Source organism: Wyeomyia smithii, chromosome 2 (genome assembly GCF_029784165.1).
Source record: "Wyeomyia smithii strain HCP4-BCI-WySm-NY-G18 chromosome 2, ASM2978416v1, whole genome shotgun sequence".
In the NCBI taxonomy this organism is placed as follows: Eukaryota; Metazoa; Arthropoda; class Insecta; order Diptera; family Culicidae; genus Wyeomyia; species Wyeomyia smithii.
In genome coordinates, this window is record NC_073695.1 from 5,239,942 (window position 1) to 5,257,089 (window position 17,148).

Consider the following 17,148-nt stretch of genomic DNA (forward strand, 5'->3'; position numbering starts at 1 on the left):
AAAGCATAATTATTATATACCATTTTATTCCTTTACTGTACTTTACCCAATGATGTGTAACCATAGACCTTTTTACGTACGAATGTGTTAGTGCCACTAGTTGGGGAAAATATTTACAAATAGCTGTTTTGTTTGCAATGCTATGTTTTTAGCAGCTGGACAAAAATTCAGTTGAACACTCATGATATGTTTTAAACTTGTTTCTGAATAAATTTTCTCATTCGTGATCAGAATTCGGAAGAAGGCGCTAAATATAATCGACCAAAAATGGTGAAAAAGTGATAAAAGTGGAAGCAACGAGATGCGATGATTTACAGGTTGAAAGAAACAAAAGCAACTTTACACGTGTTTAGGGGCCATCCACATACCACGTGGACAGATTTTTAAGGATTACATAGGGATACCATCTGGTCGAAGTTAGAAATCAGGACACATTTTCTCGGCACAAATTTGACTTAGCCATTCTATTCTTCGATGTATGAGCAAATATACGCGTAATATGTGATTTACCCTTTGAAATACAATAGGGGTCTTCACATCGAGCTCGTATACAAATACCCAGCCGTATGTATCTTCCATTACTCGTCAATGGAGGTGAGTATCTTCACGACTGGGTATTTGTATACGTGCTCGACATGAATACCCATAATATAAAACTCTTTACTCACTGTACATTAAGTAAATAAGTTTTTTTTAGTTATTTTACGCGTTGGTTTGTACCTCGTGGAAAGACGCGTTAGTTAAGAAATCCTTCGATTTAAAAATCCGCGTGAAAATAAACGTTGATTCGAAAAGCCAAGTAGAAAAACACCTTGTAAAAAACTGAGTGTATCTCTGACGAGACACTTTCATCAAACCACTTTAAATTGTTACGCATTAGTAGATACTAATAAATTCAACACTCGTAAACTGTTTCAACTTAAACTTAACAAATGCCAGATGCTTAAAGGTAACGGCCAAAGCGTGAAAATTCTTCATATTACTCTACTGAGATTCAACCAATGGAAAGAATTCGATCGCAGTGAGCGTTGCGACCTGGAATCGAAAACACTTATTGAGCAATTTTCAAAAATTCTGCTCATTACCACACAGCAAAATTAAATATCTTAAAAAACTAAGGGCAAATGCTAATAAATAAAAAATAAATCAGGACGCCCAAATAGAACTTTGAAATCAGGACATGTCCTGCTGAATCAGGACAGATGGTATCCTACGATTACAGGAATCTCGCAATTTTTGGAATTTGGTTTTCCTATGTGAATTCACCTTTAGTCTAGTGGCTGGTGGCCCAAACTGGATTCAGATATAGAAATATTCAGCCATTGTAGAATTTCAAAGAACTTGCAACATTGCAAAAAATAAAAGTCATTACATGACTACTCGTGTTTTCAGTTTCATAGCAATAAATAATAAAAAAAAATATCACTTCGTGTAGCAGCCAACGATTTCATTCAACCCTGATAGTCATATGGAAATGCTCTTAATGGATGTTTTTCTCCGTGCAGTCCCTTGTTGGACCTGTTGAACTGCAAAGAAAATATTGGAAATTATACCTAGCAGCACTGCTGGTGACATCTCTAATATTTTGACATTGCAGACAGATTGTTTTGACATCTCTCGAAGGATGACCTGAAAACTGAAGCAGCCGAAGCCAGATAAACCCTTTAACAATAAAGCAGTTAGTTTACGAAGTTAACATCCTCTAAATCAAGAAAATAGTAACATACGTATTTTAACTTTAACTCTCAAAATGTCGTTCGAGTCGATTCCAAAAGATCTGCGTGGTTTGCGAGCCTGCTTGGTTTGTTCACTAGTGAAGGTAAGCTTTGTTTTGTTCAGCGGAACCTATATCAACCAAATTTGTTCATTCACAGACTTTCGATCAGTTTGAATACGATGGTTGCGAAAACTGTGAAGATTTCCTTCGAATGAAGAATAACAAGGATCAGGTGTATGATTGTACGAGTAACAATTTTGATGGGTATGTAAAACTCGTTCAGTAATTTAATATTGTTTAACAAAATCCAAATATTCTAGATTGATAGCTGTAATGAGCCCCGAGGACAGTTGGGTCTGTAAATGGCAACGCATCAGTAAGTGTCATCGTACTAAGAAATAATTTCATTGCAATTCATATTGTTTCTTTCTTATCCCCTTCGTCTAGATCGGTTTACGAAAGGAATCTACGCTATTTCAGTGTCTGGACGTCTGCCGAATGGAATCATTCGTGAGATGAAAAATAGGGGTATACCGTATAGGCCGCGGGATACCAGTCAGCGTTAATTAATTAAGGCAAATCTTTTATACAATAAAATGACAAAAATGAAATATTCATAATAGTTTTCTAATGATTTATTTTGACACAATTCCTTCAAACCCTAAAACTTGGTACTAGAGCAAAAGTACCTTTGTTCATCCCCCTAAATTTGAAAATTCGGAACAATCCAAAAGCCATCTGAACTAAGACAAAAATTTGCTTCTAAATAATCAAATCAAGTGTAGTTTGTACTATTGAAAGCATTAAACACTCTCATGCAACACTAAACACCAACTAAAGTTCAATGACACAGAAAAATAGGCCTTCCTTTTTGTTAGTTCGAAAAGTTGCGAACAAAAGTTATTATTTACAATCTAATTCTGCCGTTTGCAATATTCCAATTTTATATTCGATTCTAGTGAATCATCGTCGACATTGCATCAGATCAGCTTAAATCGTTTTCAAATTTACTCCCTTCGCCCCAATGTGTACTAATATATTTCAAATCTTTTATGAATCTACAAAAATATGTAGAAAATAAGACGGTTTGATCGAAGGGATTTAAGTTAGACCACACAAAGTGCTTTCGGTAAACCAGGGTGCAAACGAAAGTATGGAAGCACTTCTCCTAGCTCATATCCATATACCGGGAGTTATTGGTCGGACGGGGTCTCAGGATTAGCTTCCCCGTCTCGTCGCAGGACATGTTGAACTCGGCCAGAACGCTGCGGGTCCGCGAGGTTATTATTTGCGGTGCTATCACCAGCTTGTGGATGCCGAAGACAAATAAAAGCACTAACCCCAAAACACACAAAATCACCCTATTAATGTTGAATTTACGATAGAACAGATTAGAAGGCTTACATAAAATTGCAGTTGAGAAGGTGAATACTGGATGGTTCCACAGTGAGTCCATCAGCGGGACGATTGAGGTTCGTGGATCTGTTAGCCAGTAGAATGCTCCTACGAAAGTGATCAAGGACATGGTGCATAACAGTACTGAAATTAGGTTTATTTTCAATTAGAGGTGTTGCATTACTGGATCCTAACATTAGTGGCTTACTCCTCCATCGTAAAGTTGCTGGTTGAAGCGCTGCAATAACCTCTGTCAAGCGCCGCTCGAAAGCTTTTAAATCTGGAAAAAAATAGATGAAATCCTGCTGGCTTGCGGCTTGAATGGTTTTGCTTACCTTCACAAGCCGATGGTTCTAATGACATTTTTTTCAATTTGAACAATTTTTATCACAATCTGCTATTAGCAAACGTTCTAATAGCTTTACATGTTCAACTATTTATTAATTAAAATTGATTATATACAATAAAAATCTAAAAGATCCGTAATCGCTGTTGTTTGAGTAAATGTTCTATTCGCGACGAAATGAACCTCCAAACCAGTTGACTGACTTTTATGCTACAGCATAAATTTTAATGCTCTGCAGGTGTTATCCACAAAACACGGCTCAGTTTTCCGAACACCACACTTTCTTTTTAAAAACATCCTTCGCGAATAACGTTTCGCCCATGAACATGGCTGTCAATGTGAGAGAAGTTTCTGAAGGGTCCTATGTGCAGCTTGATTCCGGCTTGTCAAACTATTAATCACAGTTTTCAGATGCGTGTTTAGATTCTTGTTTAGGCGATTAGAACGAAAAAATTAAAAAAAATTTTAACTGCTTGTGTAGATATTTGTAAACTGGAAAAATGGATGACCAGGAGCTTCAAGCAATCCGCCAGCAACGCCTCCAGCAGATGCAGGTATTTGCACCATATTTGGATAACAAACTAAAATCAAAGAAGTTTTCAAAAGGTTAACTCAACTACAAAAATAGTATTCTGTTGATTATAAATTTGTTGTACACATATTCGTCTCTTGCGTTTACTAACAAAACTTTTATCTACATAGGGCGCAAACCCCGAACAACAGAAGGCAAAAGAAGAACAGATGGCCGCCCAGGAGGAAATGAAAAACTCGATGCTCTCCCAATTGCTAGACCAGAATGCCCGTGCGCGACTTAACACGCTCAAGCTAAGCAAACCGGAAAAAGCCCAAATGGTGGAAGGAATGATCATTCGGATGGCACAGATGGGACAAATCGGGGGCAAGTTGGATGACGCTTCGCTGGTGAAGCTGCTGGAAAGTCTAAATCAGCAGATGCCGCGCAGCGGTTCCACAGTTAAATTTGACCGGCGAAGAGCGGCTTTGGATTCGGACGATGACGATGATTACGGCATTTGAGGACACGGCCATCCTCGTTTCGGGAGGATGTTCGTCGCATGAGATTAGGAATCGCACTTGCTGTTCGTCTACAACCAGCAAGCCAGACGTCGAATGACCGACCAGCGGCACTAGCTTTGTGTGGTTATGGTTAAGCAATCGACTTAAGACCGTGTTAAAATATAAACTGTTTCTGCTAAGCTAATTGCGAGTTATCAATTTATTTGCACTAAACTTTACATGAAGGCTTTTTGTTCCTATGCCGATAATTAAAGCAATCTACAATCACTACCTAAAAATTTAATATTTAAATTATTTTTCGAATTGTTGAACGATCCAACCTCCAATCTTTAACTCAGACTAGTGTAGGAATACTGTTCAATATTTGCTTAGTTTTTACCAGGCCCGGATTTGAGGGGGTGGGGGCAAATGCCCCGGGCCTCTCGATTGAAGGGGCCCCCCTTGTCCTAGGGCGACCTTTTTTTTTGCTCGTCACGTTCCAGAACGTTACCTCTAAATGTTTTAAGAAAATAAGGCCTCACAGAACAAATTTGCCCCGGGCCCCCCAGCTTCTAAATCCGGCCCTGGTTTTTACAAACAATTCTAAATCTCATTTATAGTGATATTTTAGTATCCCACGATATAGATAAACACTATTAGTTATTCGATTTTACATAAAGGTAAAAACTCGCAAATAAACTATCTAGATAGAAAACTGTTAATCACACGATATTTTTGAATTCTGTTGATTGAGTCGTCCTTAGTTTAATTTTACTGGAATGTTCCAGAAAATTCGTTCGGTAGGGTATTTCCACATGATTAGAAAGCCCATTTTTAAGCGACGTCATTTATTTCAAACTTTCATAACTCATAAACCGTACATTACAGAATCGAAATTAGTAGATGAATTTGCTGTGAACCATTCCGGCAACTTGGAATAGTGTATTCGTCGACATTCCGGGCAAATTAAGCGTTTTGCCGTTGCTTGTAGTCACGTAAAGAACGGGAACGGTCCATAAACAGATTCTTTGAACAAGCTTGATTCAGATAGTATTTAAACAAAAAAATCGTTATTTGTTGTTCAAATCAAGACCTTTTCTTACACATGTAGCATTTTCTTCATACTTAAAAAAATTCGGATATAATTGTTCGTCACGGTTTCGAAGGAATTCTCGAACTTTTCCTGTAATACGGCTCATTTGGCGACGCACATCTTCTTAGTCCATCGTTTTGGCTCTTTTTTCACTAGGTTTACATCTGATTGATGTCTTTGACAACTTTTTCCCTTGCCTTGAGTCTCATCTGGATGATTGGCCAGTGTTTTTCAAAAGAACGGAACTGGGGGCAATTGGGTGGGTTAAAGTCGTTTGGGAAAAAAAACTGGACCCCTTCGGAGCCACCTACATACCACGTGGACAGATTTTTAACGATTTTGAACCCCGCCCCCCCCCCCCCCTCACAACTGCCGATATAAATTTTGAAAAAATTGTAAAAATGACAAAATTTCCGATACGTTTCCACCAGGAGCGCCACAATTTGAGCAAAAATGTGTTCCAATTCTAAATGGAGTTTTTTGGCGATAACCCGTTTCTAGAGTTTTGAGTTTACCTCGATTGCCCTCAATACGACGCTTACTCTGATCCTTGCGAGCCACGTTCATCCGTTCTCGTAAACGTTAAAGCATGATGTATAAAGACATGGTGTAACGATATGTCAAAAGCGGAATCGGCCATATTTGAAAAAAAAATTGCCAGCGAGTAGGTTTGTTTATAAACAACTAGGGCATAAAAATTATCGCATCTCATAATATATCATTTGGATGCATTTAAATTATAAATATGGCAATGCTACATACCTTGCTACCAATATTCATTAATTTAAGAAACAATTTCCAACTTAAAACACCTGAATTTGCGGTATTCAATTGCCTAGTTAGGGAGAATATATCAACAAACACGAAAAAGATATTCGCTGTTGCATAGTGATCCTTCGTCTCCAACCCTCCAAAGTGAAAAAACGCTTCCTCACCCCGCGCCTAGTTTTTGATCAAACCGTTGCACCATGTTCTACTCATCATGCGTTAAAGCACATCATTTGATTTGGCGAACTTCAATGTTTTTCAGATTTTCAGAGCGGACCACGTCGGTATCTTCTTGCACAGCAGCTCAAAACACCATATATTCTACCTCGCAGGTCGACAAAGCGATTGCTGGTTGACGTTCTCAGCACCAAGAAATTGCTGCTCCCTGTAGGGTGAAGATGTAGCCGCTTGTTGACTTCCAGTCATTCATGTCATCTGCCCATGCCCAGTCAGCGTCGCTATAGCCAACGATGGTGTTTTCACAGTCCTTGCGGTAGTATAACTTCATCTTCGATGTACCACGTAGATAACAAAACAGGGTTTTTACAGCACTCCAATTTTTTTATTATTATTAGCTCTACCAACAGACATTTCAAGACTAGTCCTAATGGTTATCAATACATAAAACATTACAAAACAGAGATTTAAATTTTGTACGTAGAACTTGATGCGATAAGTGAAAGTCGAAAGCAGATGACACCCGGTTGAAGGCTCGTTGAATACCAATGATGGCACTGTTTGCGCTGTAGTTGGTACGACGAAAAGGCAGTTGCAACGCAGAAGACCTCCGCAGGGTTCTGGATGGCGCGTTTAGGTTGATCAGGCGAAGAATGGTCGGGCAGTCAATCCGTGAAGTCAAAACATCTGAAACTACCATGGCGCGAGCTGTTTCTCGGCGAAGCTGAAGAGTATCGAGCTGAAGAAGCTGGCAGCGATCCTCGTATCGGGTGTTACGCATGGGTTGCCGCCAGGAAAGCATTCTAAGAGCATAGCGTACGAAACGGCGCTGGATGCTTTCGATGCGGTGGATAGCATTATTGTAGTGAGGAATCCAGACAGTAGAGCAGAATTCCAATGAGGACCGAACAAGCGAGCAATAGAGTGTTGTTATACATTGTATGTTTCTGAAATCCCGCGTCATGCGGCAAATCATTCCCAGTTGTCTAGCGGCTTTAACAACAATAAACGATATACGTTGCTTAAATGACAGTTTGGTATCGAGGAAGACTCCAAGATCCTTGACGTGATCGACTCGCTGTATTGAAGACCCATCTAACTTGTAATCGAAGTATAGCGGACGGTGTTTTCTAGTAAACGTTATTACTGAGCATTTTGTAAGGTTGAGTACCATGCAGTTTAACTTGCACCAACGTGCAAATATGTTGAGTTGTTGTTGGAGATAAGTGACGTCTTCCACGTTTTTGATTTTGTTGAACAGCTTCAAATCGTCAGCGAACGCAAGACGAGGGCATTTTAACGAGTGATGTACATCATTAAAATACAACAGGAACAACAATGGGCCAAGATGACTACCCTGGGCAATTCCGGAAGTAGCGACAAATGGTTCGGAAATTTCGTCGCCAATTTTCACTCTGAGAGTTCGTCCCAGCAAGTAGGATTCTAACCAGCCAAGCAAGTTGCCGCTGAACCAGTATCGATCAAGTTTGGCAACGGTGATTTGATGATTCACTTTGTCGAAGGCAGCCGAGAGGTCCGTGTAGATAACGTCAGTTTGATGTCGGTGAATAAAACTGTCGAACGCGTAGCTAGTCAAGCAAAGCAGGTTTGTAGCACAGGAGCGCTTGGGAAGGAAACCGTGTTGATCGTCCGAAATAGTGCTTTGAAATCGGTTGAAGGACGACTAGCTCAAATAGCTTCGAAATTGCACACAAAGCAAAAATGCCTCGATAGTTATCTATCTTCGAGCGATCGCCTTTTTTATGGATCGGGAATAGGAAGGCCTGTTTCCAGGTTGTAGGATGTTTCGGCCCAGGGTTAGAGTTGTACCGGCTAAGAGGATTGATAGCATACAAGAGTCGAGTGCACTGTGCGATGGATTGGATTTTCAGCGGTTTCTTGGTACGGAATATTGACCATTTGTCCAGCTTGATGCTCGTCTTTCGGAGACATATCCTTGTTAGGTCTGTCAGTCATCGGTGCCATTGCTGGCTTAGATTTTGCCATGTTAAATTTTGCCAGCATCGCTTCGACGTAGGCTTCTTGCTCGTACGAGTGATCCTGATCCCCAGACAATTCTTCGCGGCACTGATCCTTCATGTGGGAATGTCCAGTGTAAACACCTTCGTTTGAAAAGATCATAAAATCGTCGACACAAACAGCCACAAAAATCATGCTGCGAGCTTGGATGCGATAGTATACACAGGGGTCATACTTCGCATGAGTCATTCCAACTCCTTTAGTAGCTGGTCCAGCTTTCTGTTCCAGACGCGGCTTGACTGCTTGAAGCCGTACAGTGTCTTGTTTAGTCGGCACAGCACTGTTGGGTTTTATTGGTCTTCGAATAGCGAGGGTTGCTCCATGAGTATTTCCTCCGTTAAGTCTAGGGTTGCCACCTGATAGGGACATCTTACCCGGAGATTTTCAAAGTATCGGGAGGGGAGGGGGAAGGTGTATGGTGCATCGACATGCTTGTTGTGATCTATTTCCACTACATGACCTACACTATTCACTCACTTTATTTATTTTAACAATTCTTAACAGCCGATCGAATTCGGTGATTCTGGTGACAATGTGAAATATTTTAATGAAATTTAGTTGTTAGCCGTTCACGAATTTCTAATTTTTATATAACAGCTAAAAGAGTGCAATTTTCTGAGCAAAACCCTTTTTTTCTAAATGTTATATCATTGTCCTTTGATTTTTTAAATGAATAATTAAAATCGTTCTAAATCGCTACAATGACAGTTGGTACATGGACGAGCTGTCATTGTAGCGATTTCGAGCAATTTTAATTCGTGATTTCAAAATTGAAGGACAACGATAGAAAATTTTTGATAATCACGTTTTCCTTAGATGCGTAGTTTTGCTTGCTTAGAAATGCAGCTCTTTCAGATGATATTAAAAACTGATATAGCTAAACAACCCAATTAGTAAATGATGCAGTCTGGCACCCCACCAGCGTATGAAAATTTTAAGGTGCCTCTAGAACTTCAACTTCCAACTTTGTTCGCAGGAAATAACCCAACATTCGATATGATCTGTGATGATCCTATCGACGGCCTCTCCATCGGTTCACAGATATCGAAATGAACTATTTCTAGCAGCTCTGTTGCGTGGGAACCCTTTTTTCCAAACAGTAAGCGACCTGGCTTGCCATGGCACAGACACTGCAATCCTTAATCTGATTAGTACTCAAAACTATACCACTTCTCAGACTGCATTCATATAGTTCGTAGCTCCTGAGTCAAAGTACCAATCAACATCACTGACCGCTCTGAACATCGACAGGACGGTACAAAAGGCATCTCCTTTCTTCATATTTATTTATTTATTTATTTATTTGTTTGTACAGTCAACAGGTAGAAACAAACCCAATCACTAAAACTAGAACTAAAGTTAACAAGTAAAGACTAAATTTAACAGACAACACTCTCAAAAAGTTATTTCTAATTACACGTCTAGACAAATTAAAATCGAAACATTCAAAACAATTGTCGAAAACGCGACACATACATTTCATCGGTTCGTGCATCCCGTAGTACGTCCTGGATCTGCCTGTGCTAAGAAACGTATGGGACCGAAGAGCACGTCTACGGGTGTTCACATCCAGACGACTGAGATGCTCGGGGAAATCTATATTAGAATCCGCATAATCAATAACCATAAAACGTGCCTAACAACTAGTTCGGGATATAGTCCCGACTGTATGGGCTATAGTTAAATCATATGGGTTATCATCCGTTTATGGTTATAGATTATGCGGGAAGTCAGCAAGTCGCTGATAACGCAGGCTTGAGCGACATCTCTTCTGACGTCGAGAGCATCCAGATGTATTGACCTGTAGCGCTCAGTATATTTAGGAAGGTTATTCCGGTCACGCCACGGCAAATGGCGCAGCGCAAAACGTACGAACTTTCGTTGAACCGCCTCGATCCTATTGATTCCGTTTTGGTAATATGGCGCCCATACGATGACTGAGTACTCGACCGTTGACCGTACTAAAGCACAATATAGAACCTTCAAGCCGTACACATCCTGGCAGTATTTGCCAAATCGGAAGATGAATCCTAACTGAGATGATGCTTTCGAAACAACGTATGACACATGATTTTTGAACGTTAGTGAAGAATCAAGAAGTACTCCCAGGTCTTTCACGGTGCTCTCGCGTTCTATAACAGTGCCGCTTAAGACGGTGAAGGCTAGCTGTCACTTACGCCCAAAGGATATCACAGATAATTTGGAAGCATTGAGGACCATTCGATTCGTCTTGCACCAAGCCGCAAAGACATTTAGTTTATTTTGGAGAAAGAGGGCATCACTTGGTTTTTCAATAACATACTAAAGTTTCAGATCATCAGCGTAAGATTTATTCTGGCATTTTAGAACGTGTTTTACATTGTCCATGTACAACAGAAACAAGAATGGTCCGAGATGACTACCTTGTGGAACGCCGGATTTCACTTGGAATGGGAACGAAACATGATCACCTATTTTAACGGAAGTATTTCTCTTAGTCAGGTATGAGCGCAGCCAAGAATGAAGACTACCGCCAGTGCCTAATCTTTCAAATTTAGCCAAAGCAATTTCATGATCCATTTTGTCGAATGCAGCAGAAAGATCTGTGTGCATTGCATCTACCTGCGACCCTTTTTCTATATGCCGTACGATGAAAGAGGTGAATGATACAAGGTTAGTGGTAGTGGAGCGTTTCGGAACGAAGCCATGCTGGTCTGACGAAATATACTGTGTCAAAAAGCTCAGAGCAATCAGCTCGAAAAGCTTTGACGAAGCACACAAGGCGGCAATTCCTCGGTAGTTGGAAACGGTACGCTTACATCCTTTTTTGTGAACCGGGAGGACAAAAGAGTTTTTCCAGCAGCTTGGGAAGACACAATGAGTAAGCGAAGAATCTAAAATCACTGCTAACGGGGATACAAGAACATAGATGCAGTTTTTGAGGACAACGGCTGGAACACCATCTGAGCCAACACTCGTAGAGTTTTTCAAATGTTTGGCTTCTGTAATAATAACATGCCTAGTTATCGTTATTTTTCCGCAACCCTTTGCAATGTGCCCAAAGTTAGGTCCCTTCGGATAGTTGGATTGCTTTCACTGATTGGTGGACTGATTGTGGTTACCACGGCTCTGGTTTCCAGGCCGCATCCGACACAAGTATTTGCAGCTCTTGCAGCAGTTTTGTCTTCACTGCATCGCCAGTTATTTGGGTTCCGGAGCTTTCCAAAGCTATCACCATTGGCCTGTACTTCTCAGGGAGACCACCAAGAAGCAGTGCACCAACGAGCTGGTGAGGCATCGAAATTATCCGTTTGACATACTCGGACTTTGATGATCAGCTCTGCAGATCATTTTTATTAGTTTGTGGAGAAGATCAAGCCGTCTGGCTAGCCCGGAATTGACAGACTTCTTGTGTGGTTTTCGCCTCCGTTACATGAACATAGTTTACTGGTTTTCGCACATGCCTTCCGGTCCGGTCGCAGGGTCTATAGCTTCAGGGGTTCCGTCTTGTTTCAAGTTCGGTCCTACGGCAATCCAGAGATCTTCCAATTCAAGATTTTTGTTCCTTTATTATAGAGACTTTTATTCTTCGGACTGGTTCGTCTCTTATATCCCAATTCAAGATAAATTCGGACCGCAAACTTCCACGTTGGCCAGTTCTCTCTTCCCGATAGCCGTTCGACTCCCATGTTCCAAGTTTGCCGAAGAAAGCAGTGCTCTAACTCTTATGCCTAAAACGTGAAAGCCCATATTCATTGGGATATTCAACCAATATTCGCGCTGAATATTATAAAATTCACCGCGAAATTGCACTGAATATGAACTCTCACACTTCAGGTTTAAGAGTTAGAGCATTGCACTATTCGATAAACTTATAGTACTACTTAGGGATTACGAGTTTGTCATACGTGGCTTCTCGAAATTGTACTCGGGGAGCGTGGCGCGAGCTATCGACACGCGGCGAAAAAGCACCCAAAAATCTAATATGCAACCTTCCCTATGACCTATTGTATATTAATAAACTTCTAGTTCGGTTGACGTGTGTAACAAGAACGAAGAACACTTTATTAATGTCAAACAGTCATGGCTTACTCTACATCCTGACAATTATATTCAAATGAATTCTTTAGAACAGCTTGATCCACGTTTCAATTTACACTCGCACTCATGAAGCTTAGCTTGGTGTAAATGGCGACGCCTTTTTGCAACACTTCTGGCTTATTTTTTTCTTTTTTCGATAGCTTTCTTTTTTTTTTGTACATCCTACATTTGAAATGAAGTTCCCCTCAGAATCTAGGTCACTTCTTGTGTCCATCTCGCAGTTTTCTAAACATTCCAAATTGGTAATCACCAATCATGATCACCACTTGCTTCGAATCCGGGAAATGCTTTTTCTAAGCAAATGAAATTTTGAGCCAAATCACCATCACCAATCTCGGATTTACCTATCACCAAAACATTGTCTTTGAAACTGTCCCGTGACTCCTATGCATTTATGGGCAGTATATCTGCTTTATAACTAAAAAAGCAATCATGGTCTCAAAAGATGGACTAACAACATAATGAATATGAGTCCGAATAATTGCAAAATGTCATGGAAATCGAAAATTACACATTTTCCATTGTTAACATTGTTTTCCTTGCCTATTTTGTTTGACCCTCACGTTGCATAGTTTTTGCATGTGCGTTATCAGTATGACACTATCACCAAGTTCAGCTCTAAAGTTCATGATACTAAAAATGTGTTCTTGTGCACGTTACACATTCTGCATAAATAATTTTGATTTTCTTCCCGAATTGACGTCTTAGTCATATCCGTGCGCAAGACCGCTGTAGATGCTAAAACAGGTATCATCGTAACCCAAGCACGGATGTTCGGTATGTTCTTTTCGCCAAAAACTGACTCTAATTTTATATTATACGTGTAACTTTAACGTTTTTCATATACAGGTTTTTATTGTTTCTTAATTTGAAAATTTGCTTCCTTTCGTACTCAACTGTACACATACCTCCTTTCTTGGTGCACTTTTTTCTGGTTCGTGCCCAATATCGAACGTAACCCCCCATTGGTCTGTTCCATTTAAGGACCTTCAAAACGAAGTTCACCTAATCTCGATTTTAGCTAGTTTGTTTGTTTGGGTTGCTCGTTCGCTAATTCCCGTCCGCTGGCTGTTCCTATGGAACGATTCCAGCACATCTTGATCCTTTGGTATCAAGCATTCCTATGGCATCTTACCATGAGACGATACTTAGTACCGATTCCAACAAAGTAAGGGTGTCCCTAAGCATAGCACGTGTGTTTTTGTGTTCGACTTGTTTTCAAAAATTAGATTGCCTCTACTACTACAACTTATTTGCTTCTGTTTTCGATTTGCAGATAGCTGGCGACAATGGAGAATAGCATGATGTTATTTTTTTCCTGGATGGCAGATAAAAGCAAGTGACAATAATCGCACTACTTAAAACACTAGAGATAGGCCAAAAAACTAGAAGTATAAAATAAAACGTGAAGGCCTCGGTCCAAAAGAGTGCAACTTTCACATGGTTTGCTAAGCTAATGCAGACTATAATGCAATTGACTTCAATTTGATGATTTTTCCTCATTGATCTAATTCCGGCAGTTTTGTTGCTGCCGCCTTTCATACTTTGCGGATGGGTTGTCTAAGAAGTTGCTTCATTCAGCAAATAGGCAAAGAAAGGGCTTTTTTCGTTTGCTCGTAATGTTGTACGAAAAACGCGAGGTCATTTTATATTTACAATAACATAACGCCGGTTATGCCAATGACCTCATCCGCCGCGCGAGAGTGCATTGTGGTCGAATATCGTCACTTGTTTAGGCTCATCTTGGTGTATAGTTCTACTGTCGCCACCTTCCACAACACATCGCAAATATGTCCAAATGAATGAAATAAGTAAATAAAGGAACATAAAACGATGGGGCCGGCATAAATTAATGCGTACAAATTTACTTACAATCAAATGGTTTGATTTAAAATCACAATTCCGTATGATTAACATATATAGCAAGAAGAACGAAAGTTTCGAAATCGTTAGGTAAGGCAGGGTTTCTTAACCGTTACACGTAACTGGGATTCAGGGGGAAAACAAATCTTGCACGAGGTGGGCTATATATTGGATGCAAGACAATTCACGATCAATTTTAGTGGAAATAATTCGGCAAACAAGAGCGGATGCAACTAAATGTAAATTTAAACAAGAAATAGTTTATGCTTGTGTCTACTTTTGTGTTTCGAACAAAACCAACCTGTCTCTCGTCGTCGCAACGCCGCCGCATCGTCATTCAGTTAGACCGTCGTAGCGTGGCGTGGTCAGTGATGTGATTTGCATCATTCGAGTGCATCGTATTGTAGCTCATTGCTCCGTAGATTCCCGCCCCAGACATGGCTGGTAGTTCGCGGCGACCTCCACTTTCACGTTCGGCTCCGGAACTGGGCCCATTTCTAACGATCAAACTGCTCGCAGACGCTTCAGCCGAAGCCGCACTGACAGGTAACACGTATCTTAGATCGGACAGCTTCTTTTCGTCTTTGATCAGTTCAGTTTTGGGAACATTTTCCGCAGAACTGGATCTCAAAGGATTTTGGCTGCCGCCCGTCAGGATGTACTTGAAGAATTCGTACGTTGACCAACAAATTGCGGTTGCTGGCATCTGATAGAGAACTCGAGCCTGCAGTCCTTTGAAGAACCCTAGCGGTCCTGCTGTACGGTAAATTTTCTTAGCCGCCTCTATGAGACCTCTGGTTTGACCAGCACCATCTTCTTGCGTATTCAGCAGTGTCTTGCAAACATCCAGTGGCGTCGTGAGGGCCGAGGCAGCAGCACCGGCAGCACCACCCGCAACCATATGCACAGGGGGATTATAGTTATTGTCTTTGTTGAGCAGCTTCTGCAGAAATTCATAGGTCGGGAATTGTATCGCCGAATATGGTATGTTCATCACAAGCTGCGTCGAGTACGATCGATAGAAAGCTCGAAAACCTTCCGTCTGGTAAACGACTCGTGCGCAGTGCATAATTGATCTGTAAGGCGAGTTGTACATCTGTAGCCTCTGTTTGACCACATCGGCTGGATTGGAGACAGCATCGTGCACAAGCGTTGCTAGCGCAGCCGAGATCATGTAGTTGATCTGGTGCCGATCCGAAACGCGCCCGATCGCTTCCTTGGAGTACTCGTACGCTCCAAAGTACAAGGCGTGTGCGGGGCCCGCCCCGGCAACAACGGCCATCACACCTCGGAACGGTCTCAGCAGACCCTCCGCTCGGACCATGTCACGCATCGTCGAAACGATTGTGTCGTGCGCATGCATGTGCGTTAACGATTGCATCCGTGTCTTCACGGAGTCCAGCGGATACATCACGCAGTGCTCCATAATGCCGGCTATGGCTCCAGCCGTCATATTGGTAGCTACACTCGTCGTCGGCAGCTGTTCATATTCGTCAGGATTCATGACAACATACAATCGCTCCAGCGGTGGTTGCACACACAGAGGTCGACGATTCGTTCGCTCGGCTCAAAGTGGCGCCTTGGCGGGGTGGTAGATTGAACGATTTTCTGATAGTTCAGCACAGCGTATGTCAAGCTGAACTAGTTTATCAGCATCGCCGTTTGGGCAGGACCGATCTGAAAAAAAGGAATGAATGAGTATTTTTAGGTTTTGAAGTAGAATACTTCTCTCAGGAAGTTCGGCTACATAGGGATGTGAAATAAAAATCTAAAACCGAAAAAAGTGAAAAATATGCCCAATTTCAAATGCTAATAAATCGGTTATTATTCGATGGATTTCCTTCGTTCTTGCAGCAATAGATTGGAAAATCTTCTAAGATTCTTCCCAAAATAAGATAATTGTAATTTTATTATTCACACTATTGTACTATTGAAAATAGTCAAGCCTTGTCAAAACGAAAAATTCGACCTCTGATTGGTCGTTATATGATTGCTTCCCAAGCACGGTCGACAGAATCATATACCTTGCAATTTAAAACATGCTATTTGGCCTATATAAGAGCCTGTTTCAGCCGAAGCCACTCATAATAGTTCTAGACAGCGACAACAGCAGTCGTCCTCCCTTAGCAGCAGCACTAGCAGAAAGCGGCCACAGCTGTGGCGTAGCAATGGATAGCGCACTAGTTGCAGCGGATTCCAGCAACGATAGCAGCTGGGCCAGCTGATGCAGGGACAGTGGATACCAATGGCAGCGTATAGCGGTCACAACTGTGGCATGGCTATGGATAGCGCACTAGTTGCAGCGGATCTCAGCATCGATAGCGGCTGATGCAGTGAGGCACTTTAGTGAAATACAGTCTCTGTGCGATAGTGGGCACTAGTATATGCATTCAATGAAAAGTTGACTCATTTTGACAACAGCCTTTTGAGCCGTCTAGTTTTGAGTGTTAAATCAGTTTTTCACTGTTTATTTTATCACAAGGAATATTTTATTCACACGGTCAATGATAACGCAAAGATGTGATCGGCATCTTATCCGATACTAAAATGAACAACAAATTGTCCTTTTCAGGATGAAATAAAAACTTGATTGAAGAGTTAATATTTTCTCATTAGTTAATTTACATTCTTAAATTTATAAAAGTTATAAATTTT

The 17,148-nt window shown here is 41.0% G+C and overlaps 4 protein-coding genes across 4 annotated transcripts in view; 2 read left to right on the forward strand and 2 right to left on the reverse strand.

Moving 5' to 3' along the window:
- Nucleotides 1–1,609: 1,609 nt before the first annotated feature.
- LOC129721630 (transcription elongation factor SPT4) lies at nucleotides 1,610–2,337 on the forward strand. Its single transcript, XM_055674391.1, has 4 exons — nucleotides 1,610–1,819; nucleotides 1,875–1,981; nucleotides 2,038–2,093; nucleotides 2,165–2,337. Exons 1-4 carry the CDS (start codon nucleotides 1,751–1,753, stop codon nucleotides 2,281–2,283), a joined length of 351 nt encoding a protein of 116 aa, XP_055530366.1. The 5' UTR covers nucleotides 1,610–1,750; the 3' UTR covers nucleotides 2,284–2,337.
- Nucleotides 2,338–2,617: 280 nt separating this feature from the next.
- LOC129721628 (nuclear envelope phosphatase-regulatory subunit 1 homolog) lies at nucleotides 2,618–3,711 on the reverse strand. The gene is made up of 4 exons (XM_055674389.1): nucleotides 3,448–3,711; nucleotides 3,321–3,392; nucleotides 3,122–3,256; nucleotides 2,618–3,052 (listed from the first exon to the last, which is right to left on the reverse strand). The coding sequence occupies exons 1-4, from the start codon at nucleotides 3,473–3,475 to the stop codon at nucleotides 2,886–2,888; spliced, it is 402 nt and encodes a 133-aa protein (XP_055530364.1). The 5' UTR covers nucleotides 3,476–3,711; the 3' UTR covers nucleotides 2,618–2,885.
- A 107-nt stretch (nucleotides 3,712–3,818) lies between these two features.
- LOC129721629 (programmed cell death protein 5) lies at nucleotides 3,819–4,677 on the forward strand. Its single transcript, XM_055674390.1, has 2 exons — nucleotides 3,819–4,012; nucleotides 4,161–4,677. The coding sequence occupies exons 1-2, from the start codon at nucleotides 3,959–3,961 to the stop codon at nucleotides 4,491–4,493; spliced, it is 387 nt and encodes a 128-aa protein (XP_055530365.1). The 5' UTR covers nucleotides 3,819–3,958; the 3' UTR covers nucleotides 4,494–4,677.
- An 8,758-nt stretch (nucleotides 4,678–13,435) lies between these two features.
- The window catches only part of LOC129723337 (mitoferrin), a 29,604-nt gene continuing 25,891 nt past the window's right edge, over nucleotides 13,436–17,148 (reverse strand). Inside the window, exon 3 of the mRNA XM_055677516.1 lies at nucleotides 13,436–16,170. Within this exon, the coding sequence (XP_055533491.1) occupies nucleotides 14,831–15,997 (1,167 nt within the window). The 5' untranslated portion in view covers nucleotides 15,998–16,170 and the 3' untranslated portion in view covers nucleotides 13,436–14,830. The remainder of the gene's footprint in view (nucleotides 16,171–17,148) is intronic.